Raw genomic sequence first — 12,181 nt, 5'->3', positions numbered from 1 at the left:
TGTGTGAAGCATTAAACACAATCAGGCATCAATATTTATTAACACAAGACAAAGGAAACACATTCAATGAATTAATAGAACACTGTCCAGCCAGATGTTAAATTTAAAAATGTATATCTAGTCTAATTTCAAATAAATAAAAAAAACTTTATACATAATTACACAGTACTATAGTTTGAATTTGACACTGGTAAATATTTTGACAGGAAGTAAACAAAACAGTATTTAGGACTAAAAAATTATTTTTATATCTTTACACTCTCTTCCTCTGGACAAATAACATGGCCCATCTATACCTAAACCAGAAATGTATGAGTGATAAAGAAAAGGCCTATTGTGTATTTGGAGTACTGCAGCTTCTTGCTCCAAATACTCTTGCTTTTACATCAAAGCAGACAACAAAACAACACTAAGGCATAGATCACGTTGGAGTTTGAGGGTGAGGTATTAGGTCCTCATTGCTTCAGTCTAAAGGATTCCTGGATATTCAACGAAAGGAATTTTTTTGGCCAAGATATTGAGCACCATGCCTGGGGCAGAGACCTTAACCAAAACCTAAGGCCTCAGGCCCTTTGTTGATCCAACAAAAGCATTAAGCAAGCATTGACCAGGGACTAAAGTTAAGGAGACATTCGCACATGACCTACAGACAGGTAATGGTCCCTAAACAGCCTGAGGCAGCACAGCTTTGTAAGGAAAGAACTTGGTACTGAGAGAACCAGGGCCCTTTATGAGGCGGGTAGTAAAGACTGTGGATTCACTGGTGCCCATTAGCATGCTGGTCTTTCCCAGGGTCTCACTGATGCCGGAGATGGCATTTGTGCAGCTCTAAGAATCCCTAGGGCCTAGGAATTTTCCTGAGGCAGCCCCTTTCCTGATCTACCTCAGTTACTTCTGCTGAGAGGCAGAAAGAGGCTCAAAAACTTTCAGATGGATAGATTTCTTTTCACTGAAATGGGGGCTTGCTATTAATTTGCTTTTCTTTTTCACAGGCATAAAAATCCAGAGAGAATGTGTTCCAGAGTTTTGGCAAGGATGTCCTTTTGGGCCTGTTGTCAAAGAATCAGTTTTACCACAAAGGTTGTAGTTAATGCGGAAAGAGTAACAGCACTGTGTCATCAAGAAAGTTTTCTTATCCAAGTCTGCAACAGACTAGGCCCAAACACCTCTAAGCTAACGACTGGACTCTCTTCCCCTTCTAGAGGTATTTTACCAGTTACTGATGGACTGCTCAAAGATACATCTCAGCCTTCTTTCTTCCACAAGCATATTCTGGCTTTAGGGGATACGCAAAAGATCAATAAAGCAGCCAAAAGCCAGAAAGCACAAACTCAAGATAAATCAGAAGCCTGAGAACTATAAAACTAGATAATCAGCCCCTAAGTAACTGGGAATTGGCCACACTTTGCACTTGATCTTAGCCAAAAGGCCGAGAAGTGATGGCCACACTTTGAGATGAATGGATGATCTTATTTGAAGGAATGAGTATAGACCTGCCCTGTCCAATATCGTAGCCGATAGCCACACGTGGCTACGGAATAATTTAAATATGGCTAGTCTGGACAGAGATGTGCTTAATACACTTTGGATTTCAAAGACTTAATAGGGAAAAAAGGAAGTAAAACATCTCATTAATTTTTTATATTGATCCCACATTGAAATGATAGTATTTTTGATACCCTGGGTTAAATTAAATATATTAAAACAATTTCACCTGTTCTTTTTCGACTTTTTAAAATGTGGTTACTAGAAAATTTATAATGACAGATGTGGCTCACACAATACTTCTAGCAGAACCCTAACTTGTGTAGTAAGAATGATCAGAGCAAACCTTAGGACAGACTCTGCCTAATGTTTTATCTTAGAACTTGTAGATTATGGAGATAGAACTATTTACTCCTCAGGGTCCCTTGTTTTTTTTAGTGAATCAGTAAGAACTGTTTTAAGAAATTTACTTTCCAAATAAGCAGGCTGTTTTCTTTGCCAACCAAACCATTGCTAGTCACTGGGATTTCTTGCCGCAATGTAAGTGCTTTTTTCTGTACACCCTAGAACCCCTCCCCTCATGTGTAAACTAATTTAATCCAAAATGTTGAAAAACAGATCTGGAACTGGAAAATGTCTTGAGGTCTGCCCTCTGTGGAGAATGAGTTGAGAGGAAAAGAGAATTATGTAAAAGGGAGTCATATAGTGGCTTTGAGTCACAGACTGTGGAAGGGCAGCCGCCGAGAGTGCTGCCATGGCGAAGGTCTGGTCTTTGCATTATAAACCTTATTTTCAGGGTAATTACAAGTCTTAAAAATTGTTTAAAAACATATTTAGTTTACATGATGTTACAGTGGGGTAAATAATATGTATTATTAAAATAGTCTAAATAAATATTTACACAATAGACCAGAGTGGGTCAAAGAGAACCATTCTGATTTAACATGTTAACTCTGTTCACTTTGATTTTTTTTTAATTTTTAAAAATATTTCTGTAAGAAAAAAATAATAAAATTCAACTATATTCAAATATGAAGTATCAGACCAAAGAAAGGAAAACGAGCCAGAGGCCAAACTCAGTCCCAGGCTCAGTCCGCTTGGCGTGGGCACCACAGTTATTTCAAAAGAGTTTCTTGCATACATTAGACTTCCCCCCATTTCAGCAGAAGCTTGGCTATTTTGGCAACCCAAATTGGTCAGTTTTGAGATGTATAGTTAGGTGGCCTTAGTTTCAAGTGACATTGATCCCATTACCTTCCTAGCCTATCATTCTTGTTCTTAAAATCCCAGCTGTCATGAACTGGAAGAAGAGAGGACGCTCTTCAGTTTTCAGAAAAGAGAAGCTATATGTATAAACTGTAGACACAGTTTACAATAGGCCTGGAAAAAGAGGAAATTCTAAATTCTTATGTAGTTACTCTTAGTTTGAAAGACAGTTTCAACACTGGGGGCCAGAGTGAGTTATTGTGGTTCCTTCGAGTAGGGTGAGATCTAATGAATCTAAGCTTTTTCATAACATTCTGATTTTTAAACTGAGATTTTTCAGCTTGTAGAAACAGGTTGAATTCTTAAAAGCTTAAGCTGATTCTAGGAATGCAAGCTTTAAAAACAAACATAGGCAGCTTTAGTTTATAAAATTCACCAGCCAACAGAGACATAGTACAATGTGCAGCGAAACCTGCAAACAATTTGCACTTTTTAGTTACCTATTCAATTACACTGCATTAAGAGAATATTGAAATTCTCTCAAAGTAGAAATGTTTCTACTTTGGTTGTTAAAACTATACAAGCCAATTCTTCAATTTTTTTCTTTTAGCTAAGTTATGTGTATTCTTATTTACATGTTTAAAACACTGGTCAAAAGGTTTTACAGTCAAGAATTATACACATAAAGTAATTCTCATATTCAGTGGGTTATCCGATTTGCTCATGAGTCAACTGAAAGTAAGCTGAGTAGTTCCATGTTAACAAAACCTGCAGAATGTCTTGTTATGGTAAAATGGCAAAATACAGTACAGAGCGGGGAATTGTGTAACTCAGACTACCCCCTCTACGTGAATTCGTTAAATTCCCTTACAAAATTCTAAAATGGCATTAGATAAAAATACAAGTATATACAACAGATGAAAAATATGTAACATGCATGTAATTGCTTTAGTAACGTGCTGCTCGCGCTATGTCAAAGCTCATGACTAATAGACTGCTAACACTTTTTTCATTTGCTACCATAGAATTCCCTTTCCTGTGTCATGTGATTGCAGAATCCCACAGGATGAGATGAATGATATCATGTAGCCATCTCAGCTTATTTCACATCATTTGAAAGCTTGCTCCTAGTTACCGGTCTTTGGTCCTTGTGGTTTTTCAGGGTGGCCCGCTGTCACCTCCACAAGGCTGGTTACATGTTATAAGCCACATAGATGGGGTCTAGCTGGTCTGCCAGAAAGCTGTCACGGAGGTGCATCCTTTGCTTCTCTCCTCTGGAGTTGATGGGGATAACACCTGGGTCCACCACCACCACGACGCCAACGATGAGGTAATGCTCTTCCAGGACCACATTGGTCACTAACGGAACCAGATCGAGGGCTTCCTGTTCAGAGCCACATAGTTCCACAACCACCACAAGCAAGTTGGTCCATGTGAACACGGCACTGAAATTTCAATGACATTCAGTTAACATGTCATTACATTTACCAGTCATTTTTCACAGTATCTTCCCAAGACTAATCCTCATTTCCCTGAGAACTTGGATCCAACCTGAAGGCTAGCAGCCACGTGTGTAATATATAACCTTGCCCTGACAGTCACAGCTGAGCCATCCAAAACCTCTTGGGGATTTGGAAGTGGGATTGAAAGTGGTTAGCTGGTCACTTGAACTGAGGACATGTGAACTTGAAAGTTCTGGGGCAGCCAGGTGTGCTGAGAAGCACAGAAAATGGCTCTTCAGGGAGAAGAGAAAGAATGAAGTAGATGCCCACATGGCTCTAGAAAGCAAGAGGACAAGTGGTTCCTGAGGGCCTTGTTTCTACCTTTCTTGAGATGCAGTTAGTCAGAGACTTTTAGGGACCTCTGAGATAGCCCGGTATTCTTTCCATTAACTCTCTCTTTTGCTTATTTTGTTGTTGTTGTTTTTTAAAAAGACTTTCTGTTATTTGCAACCTAAGAGCTTTGACTAAGATAATATTCCTGTACCCAACAGGAAGGGCGTTGGCCTTGCCTCATCTAAGCGTAGTGCCTCACACAAGTATCTCTCCTGTTATGCCATAAAAATGCCATAAGGCAGAAAAGTCGCCTTACATTGAGTGGGATTGCTGGGTTAGAAGGTATGGCCTGACTTGTGATGTGCAGTGGTAAACTGCTTTAACAAACAGCTCAATCATTAAAAAAAAATGTACACAATATTTGGTCGCACTAAAAATTGAATGTTTAAAATTAGAGGGTAACTATGGCATCTAGCTTCTCTGCGTTGTTCTTATACCTCATGGGCATTATTCAGGTCTGGGAAGAGACTCTGACCCAAGTGAGAACATATTTTGACAAGCATCTGGAAAGCATGAGCAATCATTAAAAGAACTGTGGCTGTTTAGCAAGGGGGAAAACAACAACAAAAAACAATGAGTAAGGATACATTGACAAATGTATAGAAAAGAAACTAGATGGATTCTGTATTGTCAAGAATCCAGAATGAAAGCCAATAGGAAAAAGCGATAGTTTTAATTTTAAGGAATTTTAAGTCAACGTGAGGTCGAATGATACTTTCTCAGGGATAATGTATGGGATTTCCTGTACTGAGAGGAAATGGATGAGATAAAAATAACGATCCTTTTCATCTGCTTACTATTACAGTTTACAAACACATTCTCATCCAATCCTTCCCATAGTCAGGAAGTGACAAAGTATTTTACAGATTAGAGAAGCAGCCTACATGGGAGAGCCAGGTCCTGAAGCTGGATTTTTTGACCTTGCAGTTATAGTTCTTTCCACCATACTATACTGACTTTCTAGAGGCAGATGATGAGTTAGATCCCTTCCAATGGTAAGAGTCTATCATTTAAAAGGGACTCAGCTCCACAGCGGTTCCTAAGAGCCTGTCTCAGTGTCTCCACGGCCTTGTCTGCCACAGCATACAGCACACCAAGACAAGAAGCAGTCTGTTTACTTTCCTAGTCCCCTTGGAGTTCTATGTCTGCAGGTGGTACCTGGTGCAGATGGCTGACTACTTAGATCAAGGTTGCTTGATACTACAACTAAAGCGGGAAGCCTATTTTGTGGGGGAATTTACCATTCAGCAATGCTCCTGTGGATCCGAGACACTGAGGTCTCAATATCGATTGGGTGGTATCGTAGTCCTCTCAGCTCCAGTGTTTCGTCCAGAGCGCCCACAACATATAAGGCGTCATGACGCTCTGATAGAAAGAAAAAGAAATTTGGTTCATTAGACACATACTGAGTGTGATACAATGTTGGAGGTAAGAGCACACGGTTCAGGCGGTCTGCCCCGTCACCTGGCCCCATCACTCACCAGCTATGCTTCTTTGGGCAAATCACTTAAGTCTCTGAATCCTGTTTCCTCCTCTGTGAGACAAGATAATGTCTGCTATGAGGACTAAATGAGATCATCCATGTACGGTAGTTTATATGATTCCTGGTACATTATAAGTGCTAAAAAATTAGCTATTATTGTTACTATTATTATTACCACTACTATGTGCCAGGAATTGTGCCAAGTGCTGGGAGACAAAGATGACAAAACATGATTCCTGCTCTGGATACTTACTGCCTAGCGGGGGAAACAGACACACAGGTATCCCACTGTAACGTGGTAAGCCCAGTGACAGGCGTATGCACAAGGTGTGAAAGGAGCAGAGGGCACCCCCCAAGCTCTGCTCAAGGGTTCAGGGGAGGCCTGGAAAAGCTGAAGCCAGGCTGAGCTTTGAAGGGTACGTAGGCATTAGCCAGATGATGGCTGGGAGAGGGGAGGCGGGAGGAGAGAGAGGATCTGAGACGGAGAAGAAATTAACATTTATTACTGTGTCCAGACATCTTTAAGGAATCCAGGCATAAGGAGTAGGATTATAGAATATGGAGAGACTAGTTCTGGTGGTTTAACAGAGTTGTAATCTAGCTAGGACATTGCAGAAATCTCATTTTTAAAAAAGATTTTATGTACACACTCTATATACAGGGCTATGTGGTTGGTATCTATATAGATAGTACATTTTGAAAAAGAGATGATGCTGCTGGGTCTACTGAATGCAATATTCTCAGGAAAACGTAGATTTCTGAAAAGTTTAGCAAAACATGGCAGCCAGCTGAGTGGTCAGCAGCCATCGTGAGCTGCTGTGTGCTGCTATGTGCTGCCGTGGTACCATGCGCTGCCATGAGTGGCCGGTGGAGTTGTTTTGGGACCTGTCCCAGGAGTTGGTTTGGGGGTCTGTGTTCTGCCAGAGGCAGTCACTCCTTATCAGGCAATCTCCATGACTACAACTGTGCTAACCCACAGTTCGGGGTGCTGACGTGGTGCCCTGGGTGCTTGCCTCCTAGGTACTTTACAGGGGCAGTCTTACTTCAAATGAATATGAATTTCTACATGTGTCTAAGAGTTGTAGACGGGAATAATTAGATACTCTCCACAATCCGAAGGCAGGCTAAGGAAGGCCAGCCAGTGCCACTAGCTGAAACACAAAGCCGGGCAAAAGGGAAGAGTTGGTGTGGGAGGTACCTCCAGTGGCTGCTGTGAGTTCGGTCCGGCGAACAAAACCAAGGTATCCTGTCCGAGCCCAGAGCGTCTGAGCAGCATCCCCAAAGCTGAGACGAGTGTTGAAATGATCAGCTTGTAGAGTCTCACTATCGTAGATGGTGTAATAGCCACTAGCCGTATGGGGACTGTTGACCCAAATCTACAACAAGAAAAGGGCACGGTCACATTTCATCAGGAACATATATTGTGTGTCAATTCATTTTGGGACAGATGATTTTAGTTTTTCAATTTCATTTTTATATTAACAACAACACAACTGCACCAATAAAGGCTGCTAACATTTCAAGTGTTTACCTGAAATACTTGAAATGTGCTGAACAGTGAAGTAAGTGCTTTATTTATAAGCCTTATCTCCATCAATCCTGACATATATGGCATGACAATGGAGGTCGCACTATAGTTATTCCCATTTTACAGATGAAAAAACAAGAAGTAACTCACTTGAAATGCAGAAACAAGGAGACTCACACCCAAGCCTGTGTGGCAGAGGCCATTCCCTTAACCTGGATGCCACACTGCCTCCCTGGCTCATTTTTCAGAGTCCCACAAAGGCATCAAGGGATCATTTCTGAGCTTCTGAAACTAAGGTGTGAAGCCCTCAGGGACACACTGCAGGGTGTGTGAATTTACCATGTAAACACAGAGGGCTAACAATGGTAACAGCACTAGCATGTATTGAGAACTCATTATGTGACAGGCACAGCTCCATGTGCACTACAGGTGCAGGTACTAATGCATTTAATTGTCACACAACTCTACCACATAGGTGCAATTACTATTTACAGCTGAGGAAACTGAGGTCTGGAGAGGTTAAGTAACTTGCCCAGTACTGAGAAGCTGGTAAGTGGCAGAGCCCAGGCCGCCCTGGCTCCTGAACCTACAATGCCCCTCTCAGTAAGCTGCAGGATGTAGCGTCAGTGTTCTCAAAGATTTGGGAGAATAAAAATTAAGACTTTAAAAACATTTTTATACTAATGCAAAAATGGATACATTTTGGAATAGAATATAAAATTTGCATGAATTTAAAAAATTTAATTATTTGTGGCTCCTTAATAGGTAGAAAGAGGTAGGATTTGCCCATTTTCCTTTTCAATTAAGGGAAAGTCAGTGGACAAATCTGGGACTAGTTCTAGTTTGGGTGCCTAAATCTTTTCTCTACCCTGGTCTCAGTCTTCCCCTTCTGTCCACTTCAGTCTTGTGCCTTATGGAGAAAGATTAAATAAAACTCTTTTAAAAGATGAAAATTCAAAATGGGGAAAAAGCTAAATCCACAGTTTCACTGACTTGTAGAATATGAACCCTCAAGTTCTTCACTGCTGACTTTTCAGAGTAAAGGTGAAAATTATCCTTACCTCTCCAAGGTGAGAGTCTCCAACAGGCCCTTTGGTCTCGGGATTAACAATAACCACTTTCACTCCAGGTAAAATCTAAGAATCAAAGGGGAAAACACAAAGGCTCAGTTTAATCTAACGACCTCTAGGAAATGCAGTTACCTGCCCTTTCCTCCCCTGCACAAAGGCAGGAGCTAACTGAGACGGCACTCACAGGATCGTCCTCAGTAGAGACCAGAGGTACAATACGATTCATCTGCAAAAATAAACCAGGGAACCAACCAGTCAGTCTACCTTCTCTTCAAAGAGAAGCAACTGCAGACCAGAACCATCACAGTAAGAATCTGTGGAATTACTTAACCATGTAATTGCCCTTTCCCTGATCTGTCTTGTTATGGAAGTAACAAGGGGCAGTAAAGCCCCTTAAAGCAGAAATGGCAGAAGGAGGGGTCTCCTGAGAGACTCTGCTCCAGTCTACGGTGAATGCTCGAGTTAGAGGAACTGGAACAGCAAGAGGGGACCCTGGCAGCTTTGCAGGAAAACGGAAAGACATCACATCTGCCTCAGGAGGGAAAAGGAAGAAACAAGTGCTGGCTGAGAGGATAGCTCAGGGCCTCTCTGTCCCCATTTTCTGTCCCTTAAACCTCCCTTCTCATCATGGGTTTCTAGAGTATGCAGTTACCTGAGAAACCCTGCAATGATTATCTGATTTCATCCATCGAAAACCTCGAGAAAGGAAGAGAAAAGACCATTTCTGCTAGTCAGGGCCAGGCACTGGGCTAAAGCTCCTGAGGTGCCCCACCGCTCACTGAGGCAGATGAAGATTTGACAAGGTGGTAAGATCAAGCCAGGTCCACTCCGAAGAGTTTAAATGGAAGAGTGAAACTGGAGTCAGCTCCCAACAGGGTTGATCCATCACTGGATAGGTTAGGCAGGATCCCTTTTCCTTCCCATTTTTTCCCTCTGCCTTTCAAAAGTTTAGAAGGGATTCTGAGGCATCATCACTAAAGGGATGAGAAACTTGAAAGCATATGCTGATATTCTAGCTCCCTTAGTCAATTGTTCCAAATTGCTATAGAATGCATGTTCCCAACTAGGACTGCGAAACCTAATCCCCAATGTGATGGTATTAAGAGGCGGGGCCTTTGGCAAGTGATCAGAGCCCACATGAAGGGCTTAATGCCCTTCTAAAAGAGACCCAGGGATTTCTCTCGCCTCTTCCGCCAGGTGAGGGCACAGTGACAAGGTCATCTAGGACCCAGAAATCCCTCACCAGAATCTGCTGGTGCCTTGATCTTGGACTTTCCAGACTCCAGAACTGTGAGACATGTTTCTGTTGTTTACAAGCCATCCAGTCTATGGTAGCCTGTTATAGCAGCCCAAATGGACTATGACAATAACTAAATCTCTCCTTGAACATTTTCTTTTACTTTTTTTAAAAGATTTTATTGGGGAAGGGGAACAGGACTTTATTGGGGAACAGTATGTACTTTCAGGACTTTTTTCCAAGTCAAGTTGTTGTCCTTTCAATATTAGTTCAGCTTCAAGTTGTTGTCCTTTTAGTCTTAGTTATGGAGGGCACAGCTCAGCTCCAGGTCCAGTTGCCATTACTAGTTGCAGGGGGCGCTGCCCACCATCCCTTGCGGGAGTCGAGGAATTGAACTGACAACCTTGTGGTTGAGAGCCCACTGGCCCATGTGGGAATCGAACCGGCAGCCTTCGGAGTTAGGAGCACGGAGCTCTAACCGCCTGAGCCACCGGGCCGGCCCTCTCCTTGAACTTTTTAAAGCCTCATTCTCATGTAAGAAATCTTATCCCCATAGACAATGACTCTCGAAGATCTTTAATTTCTTCCCCATTTTGATTTCTCTTTGAACTATAAATATGTGTATGTCTTCCCTAAACCACACTCCCCATCTGCCCCACCCATTTTTCTCCTTGTAACGTTTATAAAGATAGAACTGGTTCTTTTTAAGTGTTGCTCATCTCTCCACCTTGAATATAATGAACACTGAATTTTGCTGGATTGTCAAATAAGAATAACATGTCAGTCAGATTTTTAAAAATCTACAGAAATTCAGAAAGTTCATATTGAGTATTCTCCTTATCTGTATACCCATATGAATTTGAAAGTATTGGCTCAGTTGAAATTGTTGAGCTATCTCCAGATTTCAATTAAGTCTTGCCCTGGGTACTAATATGTTACATGGCTTCAGGTTTCTTTAAAATGCACCACTTCTCTACACAGGCCACCTTCCCAACAATGGTTAACAGAACAAGTTACCTTTCCAGACTCTGAGAGGAGCAAACTCTGGGGGGCACCCCGTTCCACAAGACGAACCCTGCGGAAGAACCAGTTTTACCATATATGAGTTTTTAAAAAATGATCACGCCATGTTTACTATAGCTGTACACTGACTTCCCAAGACCTCTGCTTTGCCACTCCTTCTTTTGCTAGAGCAGAGTTTCTCAAACTCAGCATTGCTGACGTTTTGGGTCAGATAAGGTTTTGTTATCATTTTTTGTGAAGAGCTGTCTTATGTATTCTAGGATGTTTAGCGACATCCCAGGCATCTACCCACTAGATGTCAGTAGCAACCCGCTTGTTATGATAACCAGAAATGTCTCCAGACACTATCAAATGTCCTCTGCAGGGCAAAATCTCTCCAGGCTGAGAACCACTGCAGTGGGGAGATGCGCTACCTGTGCAGGCTGGGTCAGTGCCAGGGGCACACCAGTGAACACGGCCCAAGTCAGGGGGACCCGGGACAGGGTCCCAAAGGCTTCGGGCCAGGTGCTCACCTTGGAACACAGCTAAAATTCTCCTGTAAGCTGATGAGGAGGAAGGATTTTTCACTCCTGGGGTCGAGATACAGGGTTGTTTCAACAACCCTACTCTGCCACATTTATCTTATCTGTCCCATCTTTTATTTTTAAACTTTCAGAGGAAAGAGCCTACCCATTTTAGCTTAATTTATATCAAATGTCTCAAAATACTTTCACACAGGCAAGAACTAAGTGTTACACCTTAATATTAAAGAACAGTGTAGCAGCTGTGAGAATTAAAGCTTTCTTCTTATAAATGTAACTCTTATCAAGTATTAATAATGAAAACAAATCCCTTCCCTCTTCCCATCCTCCCCTGGAAGACAGAAACCAAATGATGAGGCAGAGGGCTGGCTCTTGGGCCTCAGAACTTTTCTGCTGAACAACTATAGTAGGGAATGAGCATAAGAAGTCTACAGTACCTGTCATGTCTTAAGGATTTCAGATCTACATACACAGTAGTTGGGTCAGGCCCTGAGGTTCCCTAAAGAAAAAGAAATCAATGCATTGTTTATTTAAAATTAAAATGAACTATATTTCCATATTTCACATTTTCAAATCAAGAAATAATTTAGCCATATCCATGAAAAATCTAAACTCTATTTTGAAAGCTCACCCTGTCTTCAACCACGAGGCAGGGTATGCGCCACACCTGAGAGAGACTCACGGCCTGGCTTTATTTAGCCTCATGTTTTTTCCTTTCCTCCCTCAGGAGAGTGGGCCCGAAGCCTCCTCACAGGGGCCAGAGCAGCCCTGAAAGGTGACCAGGCTGAGGAGG

The 12,181-nt window shown here is 41.9% G+C and overlaps 1 protein-coding gene across 5 annotated transcripts in view; it reads right to left on the bottom strand.

Moving 5' to 3' along the window:
* Positions 1-21: 21 nt before the first annotated feature.
* Positions 22-12,181, bottom strand: part of DIP2B (DIP2 acetate--CoA ligase B (putative)) — a 193,181-nt gene continuing 181,021 nt past the window's right edge. For all 5 annotated transcript variants that reach the window (XM_088799314.1, XM_019724578.3, XM_019724577.3 and 2 more), the window contains 6 exons: positions 11,826-11,887; positions 10,862-10,919; positions 8,599-8,673; positions 7,208-7,385; positions 5,768-5,891; positions 22-4,136 (listed from right to left, as the gene is read on the bottom strand). In XM_088799314.1, the coding sequence (XP_088655440.1) occupies positions 3,884-4,136; positions 5,768-5,891; positions 7,208-7,385; positions 8,599-8,673; positions 10,862-10,919; positions 11,826-11,887 (750 nt within the window). In that variant the 3' untranslated portion in view covers positions 22-3,883. The remainder of the gene's footprint in view (positions 4,137-5,767; positions 5,892-7,207; positions 7,386-8,598; positions 8,674-10,861; positions 10,920-11,825; positions 11,888-12,181) is intronic.

The sequence above is a fragment of the Rhinolophus sinicus genome, chromosome 1 (genome assembly GCF_057876585.1).
Source record: "Rhinolophus sinicus isolate RSI-liver-muscle chromosome 1, RSI-T2T, whole genome shotgun sequence".
Lineage (NCBI taxonomy): Eukaryota > Metazoa > Chordata > Mammalia > Chiroptera > Rhinolophidae > Rhinolophus > Rhinolophus sinicus.
This window is presented reverse-complemented; position numbering and strand designations above follow the sequence as displayed.